This window comes from Panulirus ornatus, chromosome 27, assembly GCF_036320965.1.
Source record: "Panulirus ornatus isolate Po-2019 chromosome 27, ASM3632096v1, whole genome shotgun sequence".
Lineage (NCBI taxonomy): Eukaryota > Metazoa > Arthropoda > Malacostraca > Decapoda > Palinuridae > Panulirus > Panulirus ornatus.
Window position 1 is genome coordinate 3008274 of NC_092250.1, and position 17100 is coordinate 3025373.

General features: G+C 43.0%; 2 protein-coding genes across 2 annotated transcripts in view; one reads left to right on the forward strand and one right to left on the reverse strand.

The window, feature by feature from the left end:
• LOC139757540 (tyrosine-protein kinase BAZ1B-like) overlaps nt 1-17100 on the forward strand; it is a 141541-nt gene that overhangs the window by 33287 nt on the left and 91154 nt on the right. The gene's annotated exons all lie outside the window — the stretch shown is intronic.
• LOC139757474 (uncharacterized) lies at nt 911-14446 on the reverse strand. Its single transcript, XM_071677994.1, has 6 exons — nt 14284-14446; nt 12677-12732; nt 3548-3923; nt 2992-3129; nt 1769-2378; nt 911-1681 (listed from the first exon to the last, which is right to left on the reverse strand). The coding sequence occupies exons 2-5, from the start codon at nt 12710-12712 to the stop codon at nt 2149-2151; spliced, it is 780 nt and encodes a 259-aa protein (XP_071534095.1). The 5' UTR covers nt 12713-12732; nt 14284-14446; the 3' UTR covers nt 911-1681; nt 1769-2148.

A 17100-nucleotide genomic window follows, 5' to 3' on the forward strand; every position in this document is an offset into this window, starting at 1 on the left:
ACATGTCCTTCCCACAATAATTATACCCATCAGGTACTGTTTGAATGCACCATTCATTGATATTGCTTGGAATCTAATGGTGTCCCTTATCAGTTGAGACAGTCTTGTCTCCCTTATCTTCCCTGTCTGTCGTTGTTATCACTGTCGTGTGCCCCTTCTAGGTTAGGTTAGAGTTTATCTCCCTTGTGAGTCACGTCTCCACCACGTCGACAATATTAGGGCTGTGTCTAGTGGTACGACCGCTGGACTAGTTTCTTTTCATTTACCACCAGGACGTGTGCGGTTGTAAACGAAATTTTCTTTTTGATGAAAGAAGCTTTGTGGATGCTCCTTCGAATGGCCGTTAGTGACAGCCTCTATCGCATATACTCGCTTCATTGTGGGTAATAGGGAGATGTTGAAATTTAACCTAAGAATACGAAGGTTATGCCTAGGTCAACTATAGACTTGTTATCCCTTGCGATAGTGTATCCATTGAAAATGGACGAAAACATCAAAAGAAAAAACTAGTATTTGGGTAACTGAAGAGGATATTTGTACATGTGCTATTTGAAAAAGATTCTGCAAGTACAGATAAAACATAACATTCGTAGCCTGAATTATGGTACCTATGCGCTTTAAAAAGCTTTATATATGGAATACCATGAACAGGAATGATGATTAGAGAGGTAATCTTGAATATTTCTGACATGAGATAAACATGAAGGGTACCTATGTGATGGTAAGTTGGCTTGAGGAGTTTTTGACGTAAATCGTACCTTTCATGAGCACACACACACACACACACACACACACACACACACACACACACACGAATGTAGGTGTGGGCCGACTGCGACTCCTAGGATTCGAACCCGGCCGTGAATCATGCCTGGAGTACGCATACGAATATTAAGCAGGAGAGAAAATGTAAACAATAAGAAACACTTTATTTTGGTCCCTACAGCATTATTTACACTAGTCATTTATGACTTTATACATCAAGAGAAATGTTACTTTTAGTCAGTATTCTTATTATGTATTATCATAGAAGTAGCTGGTGTAGTGGCTATGTAATTGTATTTGAGGATATAACATACCGAACACATAACGAATATTATCTCAATATTTTATCAGAAAACTTTCCTGTCTGACCAGACTCTCATGATTGGGTATCGATCAGCCAATCAGAAGGCTTCATTATCTTTAGTGTGACTAATCAAGTCAACAGAGAGTCATGGGTCGTCGAGCAGGGAGGTGCGGCGTCATACGTTACAACGTCTGCCACAGACGCACACATAAAGTCCCAGCTTTATCATCCTGGACCAACCAACGAAAATGAAATGTAAACTTTTTACGAGGTTTGAGCTGCCTCAGGGTATGGTACCTCAGGGTACGGTACCTCAGGGTCCGGTACCCCAGGGTACGGTACCTCAGGCATAGGTACCTCAGGGTATGGTACCTCAGGGTATGGTACCTCAGGGTACGGTACCTCAGGGTACGGTACCTCAGGGTATGGTACCTCAGGGTACGGTACCTCTGGGTCCGGTACCCCAGGGTCCGGTACCCCAGGGTCCGGTACCCCAGGGTACGGTACCTCGAGGTACGGTACCTCAGGCATAGGTACCTCAGGGTATGGTACCTCAGGGTACGGTACCTCGGGGTACGGTACCTCAGGGTCCAGTACCCTAGGGTCCGGTACCTCTGGGTCCGGTACCTCTGGGTCCGGTACCCCTAGGGTCAGGTACCTCAAGTCCTACGGTACCTCAGGCCATAGGTACCTCAGTACCTCTGGGTCCGGTACCTCTGGGTCCGGTACCCCAGGGTCAGGTACCTCAGGGTACGGTACCTCAGGCATAGGTACCTCAGACTCAGGTACCCCAGGGTACGGTACACTTGGCAAACAACATAATGTTGGTACATTCGTCGGGAAAATAGTGAGCTGGTGTGAATATATCAACGCAAGAATAATAATGATAATGATCATTATCATCATTATGTGTAGTGGAACAGTACATGATGATGACGTAGGTCTTCCTTCATAAATCAATAGAGTCGTGAGTACATTGACCCACATGGGAAGGAAGGTCATCTACAATACATGTGTCGCTTTATTAGCGACGCCGTCGCAACTGTGGTAAAAATAGAAAATACATTTCCTTCGTCCTCCTACGCGTCTGTGGCCTCTCCGGTGGAGGCGTCCGTCGTGGCCTCGAACTCAACCGTTGTTGGGAGGTTGTCCTCCGTCTGTTCCCTGTTGCTCTCTTCGTCCGCGTCTCCTTCGTCCTCCGCCTCCTGCTGGCTGGCTCCTTGCACTTCCTCCTTTGCCGTCTCCTTGTCCTTCTTGGCGTCGGTCTTCGCGCCTTCCTTCACGGGTTCCTTTACCGTCGTAGAAGTGGCTGTCGGAGGCAGTAGGGAAAGATCTCGTTATTAAAGTATCCAGCTTGCAACAGAAGCGAGTGACTCAGTATTACAGGGAAGGAAGATACTAAAACAAGTACAGAGATGAGAGAAAATGATAACTCATCAATTTGGAAAGTAGTGAGAAGGATCCTAGTCTGGTCTGATACAGTAAGAAGATACATCGCACAGACACAGGATACATTATACAACGACAAAACTAAATATATCTAAACTTCTGATAAAGTTAGGCTCAGGTATAATCTCGTAAAGTTCCCTTATCTACACAGGTTATCATAACCTATGACCTGGATTGATACGTAGCCTGTTAGCTGGAGGTCGGGAGCGAAATTTGAATTTTCCATTCCATCTCAAAAAAGAAATAGATAGATAACGTGTTGTACGATCGCTGTGTTCAGGGGAAATCTCTGAAAGGGATAAGATTAGCGTCACTAACACGTCTGGTTCATCACGGGTTTTATAAAGTTCATCGTAATCGAATTTTTTGTTTGACCTGGCCATTACAGCTTAAGGGTCGTACCGACGTGCTAGTAAGGCCCGTACCGACGTGCTGGAGAGGACAACACTTGAACAGTCGCGTGCGACACTTACGCTTGGGTTTGACGCAGAGTTGACCACACTCGCCCACCAGACAACACTTGGTGGAGTTGGGACAATGGCCGTCGTGTTCACATTGGTCCATCCGGCTCAGACACTTGATGCCGTATCCCTTTGGGCTCTCACAGCGACCTGCCTCGTCAGGGGAGAGTGGGAGAGGAGGCCAAAGTTTATATATAGTTTATATATCATCATGTGGGTTTAGGAAGCAGAATAATGTATATAACTTGTACGTCTAGTTTATATATCATCATGTGGGGGTTAAGAAGCAGGATAATGTATATAACTTGAACGTATAGTATATATATCATCATGTGGGGTTAGGAAGCAGAATAATGTATATAACTTGAACATATAGTTTATATGTCATCTTGTGGAGTTAGGAAGCAGAATAATGTATATAACTTGAACGTTTAGTTTATATATCATCATGTGGGGTTAGGAAGCAGACACACTGGTGTGGTGACCCCAGATGTACCACCTTCTGGAGTGGGAAGGAAGGAGGGTACACAGGAGTACCCTGAGGGCTATGGTACAGTCAGATCCGTACCGCTCTTGTTGGGGACGGGGGTACGGGACTCGCTCTTGGCCGGGGCTTGGGTCGGGGCAGCCAGCCAGCCGTTCACACCTACGCGTCGCACCTCCTCCGTCACCGTCTCCTCCGTCACCGTCTCCTCCGTCGCTGTCTCCTCCGTCACCGTCTCCTCCGTCGCTGTCTCCTCCGTCGCTGTCTCCTCCGTCAGGGGTTCTTCGTCCTCCTCAGGCGCCGTCAGGCCCTTCTTCACGGACGATGTGAGGGGCGGGCTGTTGAGGGGCGTTGCTGAGGACGGGGCCTCGCGGGGCGTGGCGCTGCTGCCGGGAGCCCCCTGGTTGCGACAGGTTCCGCCACGACAGGTTTTGGGTAGAGCCGTGACCACCGTCCCCACCTGTAGAACACACCAAGACAGTCAGGGTCGTCAGCTGTTTGTTAAGGTAGATATTGGAAACGTTTGTCATCTAACGTTTCGAAACGTTCATAACCTAACGTGTCGAAATGTCTGTCTTCTAACTTTTCGAAACGTTTGTCATGTAACGTTTCAGAACGTTTGTAACCTAACGTGTTGAAATGTTTGTCATCTAACTTTTCAAAACTTTTGTCATCTAACGCTTCGAAACTTTTTTACCTAACATCTCGAATCTGTTTCTATCATGAGAACCAGAGCAACGAAACAGGTAAGCATCCCTCAACAAGGGGCGGAAGAACGTTGCTTGAAACATACAAGACTAACGAACATGGAGTGGGAGGGAGAAGTGAGGGAGACAGGGAGAAAAATGATGGAAAAAAGAGAAGGGCAAGATTGAGATAGATGAAAAAAAAAAGAAAACGTAGATGGATAGATTGATGGAGGGAGAACGTGAGGGAGGGGGAAGGAGGGGGAGGGTGATGGAGGAGGTGTGATGATGGTGGTGGGAGGTGGGGTGGGGGGGGAGCAGGCCCCTAGGGCCATTGTGCTACCGCGGGGGTCGGGTAGGGGGTGGAGTAAGTGGTTCTGAGATTGCTATTTTGTGGCCTTTCCATAACACTGTATTATATATATATATATATATATATATATATATATATATATATATATATATATATATATATATATATATATATATATATAGACGGAATGTGTGTAAAAGATACTGGAAAAAGATAATTATCTGTATGTTGATAGGGTTGAGAGAGAGAGGCCTAATGGTAGTGGCTACACATATATGGATATACTGTAAATGGAAAATGACTTAAAGCGGTCTGGGTCTTATACGGAGAGTAAGTCGCATGTACGAGTAGGAAGGGAGGAGAGTGAGTGGTTCCCGGTGAAGATGAGTGAGCGTTAAGGTTACCCGCCAGGTTGCTACACTTCATGTAACGGTGTATCAAAAGGTAAGGGTCTGCTAAGGTTCGAGGGAAGACGATCTCCGAGACAGTTTCGACAGTTTCGTTGCGTCTTGGGTCGTGAAATACGGACGTACGATGGGAAGGTAATTCGTGAGCGCTGGTGACGGGGTAAAGGGAAACATCAGGAGGGAATACGAGTGTGTGACGAGTGTGTTGTGGCGGGCGAGCATGAGAGAAGAGTCGGGGTCGTGAGGTAGGTCGAGCCAGTTCGAAACCTGTCAGGTTTTTGCTTCGAACCATCTCGAGGTCGAGACGAAATTGTCTTTTTACATCATCCAAATATACTTCAGATCTGATGTACCCAGAGGCATCTCATCTTCCTCTCACAAAACACAAGTGTGATTCGACAAAACCAACAGAAAATTAGATCACAGTTGGTAGCTTTTTGAAGAGCCGGAAAAGAGAGAAAACGTATCATTACCAAAATTGTACTTTCCCTTTCGTCAAGTGAAAGTCGAGGCGTCTAGGGTTGGAAGTGATGAAACGACTGAAAACAAAGCACCAGTGAAAGTCAGAATTAGGGCCCCACCAGCAGGGCAGGTCCAGCCGGCCAACGTGACGAGCTTATGGAACTAATTCGCTCTCTGATTTTCATATCACCATCATCATCATCATCATCGTCATCATCATGATCATGATGGGATCCCATGATGTAGCCGAGCTGTGACTTCCTCCCACGTCATCACGAACGGTCACACGCGACGGATCGTGGGGTGAGGACGCCCTGTGTTGCCATCTGGCGGTCAGAAAGTAAATCCTAGACCTTCGCTGGCTTTCACTGGGTTAGGTCCAGGGCAGCGTCGCGGTGCTCGAGACTGACTCTCTCTCTCTCTCTCTCTCTCTCTCTCTCTCTTCTCTTCGTAGATTCCTCCAGAAGGTGGTATTAGAATGGCCCAGAAAGCAGCTTCCATTAGGGTATCAAGGAGACTCATAAATGACGTATTTGCCACTGGAGTGAAGTTGTGAAGACTACCCGTATTGGGTCTTGCCTCCTCGTTGAACTTCTCTTTCTTTCTCTCTCGTTGAACGCCGAGAAACCCAGGACCTCCTGGAGTGCTGCTTAACGAGAGCTGGACACATGCTGGTGCAGGCGTCACGCGGGAGCGATCATAGAAATCATACGTTGAGGGAGTGAGCCAAACTGCCTCGTCACTCTTACTGATATCCTCGGTGGGAGCCAGTCATTAGCCAGGTCTCCTGGATCGAGCGAGTCTGGAGGCGATGACTGAGGAGAACCTGGGAGTGGGAAAAGGTACGTAAAGGATTGGAAAGTGATAGGAGGGTATCGATAGATGATTAGGGACTAGAAGTAGTTGAGTGAAAGAAGTATGAAGACTGTAAGATGAAAGATTGGGGACTGGAAGGAATTTGGGGATTGGAAGAAATGATTGGAGAATTCAGGGTGTAAATGGGAAAAGGAAAATCATTATTGATTATGAAAGAACACTGGACGATTAGGGACTGGGAAAAGGGCCAAGGCAGATTACGAACTGAAAATACAGTGTTGTACTTTGTAGATAATAAAGGGATTGGCAGATCAGCAAAAGAAACGTGGAATGTATAGGAAAGAGCAAGACGGGACGACGAGAATATGACATTAACACGAGGAAGATTAGATAGAAGAAAATGTGAAGATGATGATGATGATGATGATGATGATGATGGTAGAGAAGGCCTAATTATAAATTGGAAGGAAGAATAGAATGAGTCAAATACGAAGAGAGAACAATAAGTTAAGAGAAAGATAAGAAAAATAGAAGTCACACAAAAAGGAAGAAATGTCAGATGGGAAAAAAAGAGAAAAGGAAAGAGAAGAGGAAGGAAATACAAAGATAAGAATGACTTATGGAAGGAGAAAATGGAAGGTGGAAACTTATAATTAGAAGAAATGTAGAGGGAAAATTAATGCTTATGGAATAAGGAAATATGTATTCGCTATAAAAACGATAAAAGAAATGAAAGTCGATTATATAATGGATGATGTGCATACGTTGTAGTGGAGCGGTGAACCAAACAGAATAAAACAAAATAGAATAAATAGAAAATTTTCAAAGGTTAGGAGGAAAAGGATGAGTAATTTATGAAAAACGTCGATGAAGGAGGAGGAAACAGACTGAGGTATGGCAGACTGGTGAAGGGGATGAGGGAGTGATGGGGAATGTCAGAGAACACTCCCCATTCCCCCATACCCTGATGGCTCTCTACGCTGCGTTGAAGTTCCCTCCTCACGTGGCTACGTTGTACACGCTCAGTCTCCTGTCAACGGACGACGCACTCTGCTGCCCCTGTCAACGCACAACGCACTCTGCTGCCCCTGTCAACGCACCCTACCTTTCACTCAACATTCACTAACATTCAGGCCATTTTATATGTCTCCTCCATCATGCGTGAATGTATCTGCAGGCGACATGCGCATGGCTGTCCGGATCTACCATCACTCGCTTCTTCCATGCGCATCAAACTGTTCATACATTAAGTCGTTGCTAGCAGGGGCATTAAAGCGATTTTTTATGCCATCATTTTTTGCTTGCAGGCACGTCAGAGCGTGAGAACATTTCTGTCAGTAGTTCTTGCTGTTTAGGAAGGATGAGCAGCCTAGTGACGTATGGTTCTTAAGTACTCTTGGCACACTCCACTTTATTTTTCTTTAAGTTTCACAAAGTTCCGGAGTCTATCTTTACAACGTTTAAGAGATACTAAGAATCTTATTTAAATCCTTAATGATAATTTGCGATGGTGTTTAGGATGGTCACGGGTGGCTGGAGTTGCCAGAGAACACTGGATAAATATCTTTTTACTTTCCCTTCCCCCGCCGCTGCACAGTCATGGTGGTGATTGTTGCCTCTCGCGCCTGTGTATTTCCCCCCCTCAAGCAGTAGCGCCCACTTAAGTTATAGCGTTGATAGAACAGAAATCTTCACCTCCAGGTTGCAGGAGTCATTATGGCAACCGTAGGAGTGTCACATTTAAGCAAAACGAGACGCAAATTTCACTTCTCTGAAGAAAGGGTTCGCCTTAGAGGGGTCCTGCCGCCCTCCTCCCAGCTTTTAAATAGCTATGTCACCGCTGTCATGACGTCAGACGTGCCGTTTTCTCGAAATGATTTGTGAATCAGAGAAAACGTCATTGAACGTACCATAAACTTAAGGTTTATAGTACTTTTCATTTGATGATTAATCATTAATTACGTTTAGATTACATGTACAGCAAGAAAATGATGCATAAAAGAAAAGCGTCTGTATTACATATTATGAATATAACTTCGGGATCACACAAAAAGTTGTAGGAGATATTTTGTGGCTTCGAGATCATACAAAAAAGTGGTAGGAATGAGTTTGTGGTCAGTAAGGTTTGTACAGTGATGGGGTATGGGGAGGAGGGTCACATTGGGTCCTGTGTATGGTGAATGGGAAAGGGGGGGGGGTCATGGTGAGTTCTGTGTCTAGTTAACGGGAATGGGGGAGTATGTGTCTAGGAAGGGGTGATGAGGGATAACAGTGGCTTGTGTGTTGGGGTGTGTGAGAGGGTGTTCATTCCTCCCCCAACATGAGTCATGAGGGTTGAGTTCCCTAATCCTTACTTCTTCTTCTCCTTGGATTATTTTCCTCTCTCGTTCTCATGTCTACCTGTATTACTGGATTTGTAGTGCAATTGTTCTTGTATTTTTTGCTTTAGTTTCGTTGCTATAATCGTCCGCCAACCTGAACAAAACTGAAGGCATGATGTACTAACAGATACGTCCTGCTTCATGGAGTTACCTCACTGTGATTCCAGAAGTTCATTGTACTTATTGTGAATTGATTTCGTATGATTCTACGGTATGATCTGAATATGTAAGTCGCTAGTGATAAGGAAATATGGAAAAAGTCGTATATGTACGTACATCTCTCTCTCTCTCTCTCTCTCTCTCTCTCTCTCTCTCTCTCTCTCTCTCTCTCTCTCTCTCTCTCTCTCTCTCTCTCTCATAATTTGTGACAGGAAAGTTAGGTCACCAGAATCTTGCTGACATTACAGTGATGTCAGCATCAGCTGCTGACACACTTGTCATGTGCTTTCTTTTATTTTCCCCTCGTGACTGAAGCTTTCTTCTGTTGTCACAGGCATGCAAGAGATAAAGTGAATTGGAACCATGTGGTATACTGGGGGTGGCGTACTGTCATTGGACTGAGCCAGGGCATGTGAAGCGTCCTGGGTAAACCATGCAAAGGTCTGTAGGGCCTGTATGTAGACTGGGAACTGTGGTTTCGGTGCATTACACATGACAGCTAGAGAATGGATGTGAGCAGATTGGACCTTTGTCTGTTCGTGGCATTACCTCGCTAACATGGGAAACGGCGATTAAATGTAGACAAGGTTACTATCTTTGGGGACGGTGGCTTGGTGTATGACCTGACCTGACCAGTAAACATGCAGGAGACGGGAGGGCGTCGGTCCGTCCCTCTGCCCTCCTTGCTCTCCGTTAGAAAGTTAGTTCCGGGGGCTCCCTGGCCCGGGGGGGGGGGGGGGGAGCTTTCTAGTGTGGGATTCCAGGGACATGACTCGTGTTCCAGGGGCCTGTCTAGTGTTCCAGGAACCTGACCTGGGCTCTGGAGACCAGACAGCAAGGTAAGGTAACTGAAGGTCATTTTCCATAATCGCTTTCGACATCCAGACCAGCCGGCACCACACATGACTGGTTCTATATATATATATATATATATATATATATATATATATATATATATATATATATATATATATATGTGTGTGTGTGTGTGTGTGTATGTGGGCGTTTATGTATATACATGTGTATGTGGGTGGGTTGGGCCATTCTTTCGTCTGTTTCCTTGCGCTACCTCGCTAACATGGGAGACAGCGTCAAAGTATAATAAAATGAATATATATATATATATATATATATATATATATATATATATATATATATATATATATATATATATATATAGCGTCACAGAAGGTGACGCTGACTGAATAGTGGTGGGGTGACGCTTCTGTGATCACGTGACACAACAACCCCCCCCCCCCCACTCGCTAAGCCGCAAGCTACCGTTAGCTCAGCCAGGAATAACAACAACAACAACAACAACAACAACAACAACATGTAGGTCGTAACAGTTTGCCAGACCTGGCTGGTAATGACCCTTTTTGGTTTTGTTTTCAGATATCGCTAGTTTGAATTTTTGGTCTTGTTTATACGGTACGACCCTTGAGCACGACGGTACGACCCGTGAGCACGACGGTACGACCCTGAGGTGTAATGGCCTGGTCTTTGACCTGACTTCTGGGTCAGGTCAAAGGTCAGGCCATCAAAGCCAAGGGTCGTACCGTCGTGAGAAATGGGTCAATTTACGTATGTTTATACACGATTTCATTTTTTCTTTTCAACTCAGGTTTACGATTGTATTAGAATTGCTTATACTAATCTGTTTCTTATATAATTCGTGTTAATTACATATAGTATCAGTAGGTTTGATTAAACCATGATATAGTCATGTTATTTTGCATGCTTCTGGTGGGTTTATAACACTGCTTCAACACTCGTGTTAAACCTATATTATCTTGGTTGGTGTACTTCCGTAGTTCAACATGATGTTGTATATCTTCGTTATAGGATTACGTTGCCAGTGTACAGGTTTGTTATCACGTGAGAAGATTAGAAAAGAGACTAATAGGACAAAGAACGAAGAAGTTCACCCATTAAGAAGAACATGAACATAAACATAACACTGAGGATGTCTCTCTGCCACACTTTGTTCTCGTGCACAGTGTTATGTTCATGTTGTTCATGATCTTGGTGTACTAGTGGTGTTCTTCATATAAATGAACAGAGTCTGTGTACTATATCAACAATGTGTACAGTACAGCTGTTCTCCACGTGCACCAACAGCTGGTTCCCCTGTGGTGTTTATGTACATGACGTGTGTCAACCACAAACTGCTACTCTCAGTTGTGAGGTTCGGGGTTTCAAGGTGACTTTTGTGGTTTTGTGGTATTGTGGTTTTTTTTTTTTGGTGTTTTGGTTCACTTTGGCCAGCTGGCTGGGTATATGTTTGTTTATGGCCAAGTCGTTTTGTTTTTGGGGGCTGGCGTGTGTGTGTGTGTGTGTGTGTGTGTGTGTGTGTGTGTGTGTGTGTGTAAAGCACACACACACACACACACACACACAAGCAAACGATCGTGTCATTATCCATCCGGAAGCACGTGAGACGCGGTACCATGCTGTAGCCAACCCTGGGAATATCATCATCAGGCACCAGACCTGCATTACAGCCATGATGGGAGAAAAAAAAAAAAGTTACTAATAATGAAAGCAGGTCTGGAGGCAGCAGAGGAATGGGATCACATCCTCTCGTCAGACCGGATTCCTGTGCTTACGTAATGAGAGAGAGAGAGAGAGAGAGAGAGAGAGAGAGAGAGAGAGAGAGAGAGAGAGAGAGAGAGAGAGAGTATCTTCGTCAAGATTTTTGCCTTGGGATGAGAGGGAAGAGGGGGCCTGCCTGGCTGGAGCGTAGTGCTCACCACGTAATCCCACTCGTACACAAGTCTGTTCTCGTCTGTTATGAGCCATGTGTTGTGGTCTGGCCAGGTTTGGTGTGAGGGTTACGACGTCGTAAGTTCCAGTACGACACTCAAGTTACGACAGTGAATAGTACACAACACTCGGGCCGTTTTCTTCGACGTGTTTTTAATAAATATCCGGGTATACTTATAGACCTAACCTCTCCGTGTCTTCCCATATATATATATATATATATATATATATATATATATATATATATATATATATATATATATATATATATATGTTCCTCCTCCAATATTTTCTATCATGCATAGTTGATCATACGTCTTTCTCACCATTTCTAAAGCAGTGTGGTTCATGATCTTTAGGTAACTCACGATAACTCATTTAATCCACTTACTCCTATCTACTCTTAAGTAATTTTGAATTCCCTCTGTGTTATTGACTTTATCTACCCTGGTTATCGACCGTACAACACAGCGATGTTCATCATTGCCTGTACACATTGAACATTCTATGTGTCTCTCTTACCCTCAGCTTTCTATCTCTCGTTGTACGCGTTCTCACCATCAACCCGATCATTATAAGACGCGGCAGACCTGGCTCTTCGTTATGCTCATTAAGTTCAGGTTTTTCCCTCGTAATGAACCTTAAGGTCTTTGACACTTCCTCCTCACTCTATTATCACTTTCCCGATGAGGCTTCAGTATGATGTTGTTAAAGTCTTTCCAACTGTTGTACGTTTAATTGCTCAATTTTTTTTTCTCTCAATTCCATTAAATTGTCTTCCGCTTGTTTATAGATAGTTTTCGTCATCTTCTGATAGAGAGAAAAGGAACTTTATGTATTACAGACAACAAACGCCTGATCTCAGAAGAGGAATGTAGCAAAATGTTCTCACAAAAACTTGGACATAGAACAAAGAAATAAATCATTGAACACTGAACACAAGATAGAACACAGAACAAGAACACACTGGGTACACTACCTGTCATGGAATACTTGGTCACTTGCAAAATCACATACAAAAACAGTAAACAGACGCAAGTGCTAAACATCAAGGGAGACATACGAGAATAGAAAAAGAAATATGTACATGACGACGAAAAACAGACAAGAAATGTTAAAAACTTAACTTACGGGGATATTTATACACACACACACACACACACACACACACACACACACACACACACACACACACACATGTACGTATGTACGTAAATACTTACCAGTAGCAAGGAGCTGATGATAATGACTAGTTTCATTCTTGTCGTCTTACGAAAACCTGGAGAGGAAATGTGATTTTGTAATTACGTAACAATGACACAAACATACAAACTTGAACAAATAGAAACTATTTTCATGTCGCTACGACCAGTCATTAAGAATATAGATAACAAGTACTAAGATTTGTATAGTATATATGTATACATATATATCTGTGTATGTATATACCTGAATTTGTATTTTCTTGAATGAAAACGCCCCAGGGAAAGGAATATTTTGGAAAGGAAATGTTCAAAGTGATACACAGAGATAGACACAGACATACACAAATACGTTGGCAGATACATAATGTATATATATATATATATATATATATATATATATATATATATATATATATATATATATATATATATATATATATATTATCCCTGGGGATAGGGGATTAAGAATACTTCCCACGTATTCCCTGCGTGTCGTAGAAGGCGACTAAAAGGGGAGGGAGTGGGGGGCTGGAAATCCTCCCCTCTCGTTTTTTTTTTTTTTTTTTAAATTTTCCAAAAGAAGGAACAGAGGGGGCCAGTTGAGGATATTCCAAAAAAGGCCCAGTCCTCTGTTCTTAGCGCTACCTCGCTAACGCGGGAAATGGCGAATAGTTTAAAAGAAAGAAAAGAATATATATATATATATATATATATATATATATATATATATATATATATATATATATATATATATATATATATATTGGTTCATTGATTGGAGAAATGTTTCTTAAAAGCTTTTCGTTAATGATGATGAGATGAGGAAAATAACAGGTTTTCTGGTCACACTTTTTCATCTGAGAATTTGCAGGTCGTGACGTCACTGTTGTTTACCCTCAACATTGTGTATAGATGGTAAACACTGAGTGACGCCACGCTGCTTTTACGAGCATGACGAGACAAAGTTTGGTGAAGGTGTAGGTGGGTGCAAGTGGTGTAGGTAGGTGTACGTGGTATAGGTGGGTGATGAGGCTTAGATGGGTGAATGCACCTAAACAGCTTAGGTCAAATGTGAAATCGGTGGTCAGTGGGAGAGATGGATCCCAGGTAGGTGATGTATAAGTGGGTTACGTGGGCGTAGGTGTGCATAGACAGACGACAAGGATTGTAGCCAGGAAAATATATATATATATACCTTACACTAAATGGTATATATATCAAATTAGTTTAATTTCATAGACTTCAAAATGATCTCCATCTCCTGTGCCCCTTTTTTCCTGAGCTTCAGAATTATAAATATCTGTCTCTTCTGAGGAATAAGAAGGATTCATTAACCTCAAATTTCCCGTATATCTTACGTTGTCTTCGTGGCGGAACTTACTACAAGTGGAAGTAAAATATATATAAAGTTTCCCAAGTATTACACAATTATACAAAGTTGACATAAGTGCTGAATGCACATTTAGATAACAGGTTTAGGTAGTTTACTACGTGAAGTTACAGCATAACTGGGACATGTTTTCAAATGTTTGTGGGTTAGTCTCTCACGAGCGCACCACAGCACCTCACAGGGCCTGAAAATTACAGTGTAGACGTTATAGAAAATGTGAGAGGGTTTATGTTACCGCATCGCTTGACTCGCGCGCCGTTTTCGGTCCACCATAGCTCACTTTTCAGACGCGTTATCCTCGGTTCACTGCACTCGCTCAGATGAGGTGATTCAGCAGGTGAGTTGTTATGAAGGTACCACAGGAACAGTGGGTCCCACAACCTGACCTTGTAGGACAACACTCAGTTTGGAATGGATGTTGTTGTTGTTGTTGTCATTATTATTATTATTGTTATTATTATTATTATTATTATTATTATTTTTTGTTATTATTCTTATCATTATTGTTATTATCATTATCATTATTACTTTTATTATGATTGTTATTATATTATTATTATTATTATTACTATTAAGCAGTAGTAGTTGTAGATGATCGGATGATTAAAATGAGTTACAGCAGTACACTAGGCGGATACAGGCAGGAGAGGTCAGACTACAGACGAAGTATATCTATGTATTACTTAAGGACTATGGATGACTGGCTAGGGATTGTGTACAGTAGAAGGCAATATGTGGGTGGAGACGTTGACCACAGTTGATGCATCAGCTGAGTGTGTACAGTGGAGACAGAAGGTGAGTGTGGAAGATCATGTTAAACTTGACACATTGGGCATAGGTTAAGTTGTGTGTGTGTGTGTGTGTGTGTGTGTGTGTGTGTGTGTGATGTGAAGGCTACATGTATGTATGTACCTGACCCACACGACTGGATAAGGGATGGAGTAGTGATGATGAAGTATAGATACACATATCACTAATGCTGTTATTATTAATTGTACTCTTTGTGTTGTATGGTATCGTATGAATTAAGAGGGAAATTCTTTTTTTTTTTCCTCTTACCAGCACGTTGGAATGTGGGTACGATTGCTCACGCGATCTCAGAAGAGAGAGAGAGAGAGAGAGAGAGAGAGAGAGAGAGAGAGAGAGAGAGAGAGAGAGAGAATAATACATGCACTCATCTTCGTATATTCTACCCTGGACACATTTTTAGAACTTTTCCAAATGATTAGTATTTTTTTTTCACTTCCACCATCACAAAACTCACATGACATTGGTCATGTTATACGTCAGCACACTTACGTGTCGACGGCTTCTCAAACATCAGAAAAAAGATATTCAAAACAACACAGGACTAACCAGCACAGAGCTGACTTGCGACCACCTCGTAATACTGTGTCTAAATGTTGACTGGCTACACACGGGATGCGGGCCGCCAACTTGCTTCCCAGCTGGTTTGCGCATGCGCGGGGGAAATTCGCGGATCTTCCGATATAACAGTAAATGTCTTTGTAAACACTGGAAGATGGAGTGGATGATTTCTTGATATTAATGTTGTCACACTTGTGTCTATCAGTAGAGGTGGTGGTGAAGTTTGATGCACGTGTATAGATAAAGAGACAAGGCTTGTGTGTATATTGGAGTATAGCTTTCTCTACGGAGGTCAAGTTTGTTAATGGCTCAGGTGTGGGACCAGATACAGACTTTCTCCTGGCACACACCTGCCCCAGTACACACCTGGCCCCAGCCCAGTACATACCTGGCCCCAGCCCAGTACATACCTGGTATATGTACTGCAGACACTTCCTTATCCAGCTTAGAAGCACTGTACATATTTCGTATATATATATATATATATATATATATATATATATATATATATATATATATATATATATATATATATATATATATATATTTTTCTTTCTTTCTTTCAAACTATTCGCCATTTCCCACATTAGCGAGGTAGCGTTAAGAACAGAGGACTGAGCCTTTGAGGGACTACCCTTACCTGGCCCAATTCTCTGTTCCTTCTTTTGGAAAATTATACCTCACCAGTGCATATCCGTGTCTATTGAACACTTCCATACTCCAGTGTATGTAAAGTTTATTGAAGTACTTTTCTCTTTCTTTTATTATTATTATTATTATGCCACACTGGACTACAGTTATCTCAGTAGACTGGGGGACTCTGGGCTCTACGAACCAAAAGACCCTACGAATGATGGATGACTGGCTTGGCTAGTTAGTAACTAGTGAGGGTAAAAATAGAGGTTTTATTTATGGAATCTTTTTTATATATTGAGGTAAATATGTTGAGGATTAGTAGCAGGTGGAGCGGGCGAGGGTCTTCACTGTGTCTGGCAAACAACAGCTGACCCAGATGTACACTCTGACGTGACGTCACATCTATAACCCACACAGGAACATGTCGAGATTTAAGGAAAGTCAACAACAACCAACAACACTTCCTCTATAACCAACAACACTTCCTCTATAACCAACAACACTTCCTCTATAACCAACAACACTTCCTCTATAACCAACAACACTTCCTCTATAACCAACAACACTTCCTCTATAACCAACAACACTTCCTCTATAACCAACCACACTTCCTCTATAACCAACCACACTTCCTCTATAACCAACAACACTTCCTCTATAACCAACCACACTTCCTCTATAACCAACCACACTTCCTCTATAACCAACAACACTTCCTCTATAACCAACAACACTTCCTCTATAACCAACAACACATCCTCTATAACCAACAACACTTCCTCTATAACCAACAACACTTCCTCTATAACCCGAGGCGGCGGGGGTGTTTGACCCCCCTCCTCCCCCCGGGCCCTCGGTAATTAGGGCCATTATCTCCCTCGTCTTCTGGGGTTTATATTGACCTACGAGGGGAGGAGGAGGAGGAGGAGGAGGAGAGAAAGGGTTAATTAGTGATCATTAGGTTATTATCATGTTGTTAACTGCAACACGTGGGTGCCGCTCTCTGCGCCTGGTGTACGTTGGGGCTACCCTGACGGCGAGAGTAAGA

Coding starts and splice junctions, on each gene's coding strand:
- LOC139757474 (XM_071677994.1), bottom strand. CDS start 12,712: ATGAAACTAGTCATTATCATCAGCTCCTTGCTACTG. Junction 3,924..12,676: donor TCATCAGCTCCTTGCTACTG/GTAAGTATTTAC, acceptor TGTGTTCTACAG/GTGGGGACGGTGGTCACGGC. Junction 3,130..3,547: donor CCCCGTCCCCAACAAGAGCG/GTACGGATCTGA, acceptor CTGACGAGGCAG/GTCGCTGTGAGAGCCCAAAG.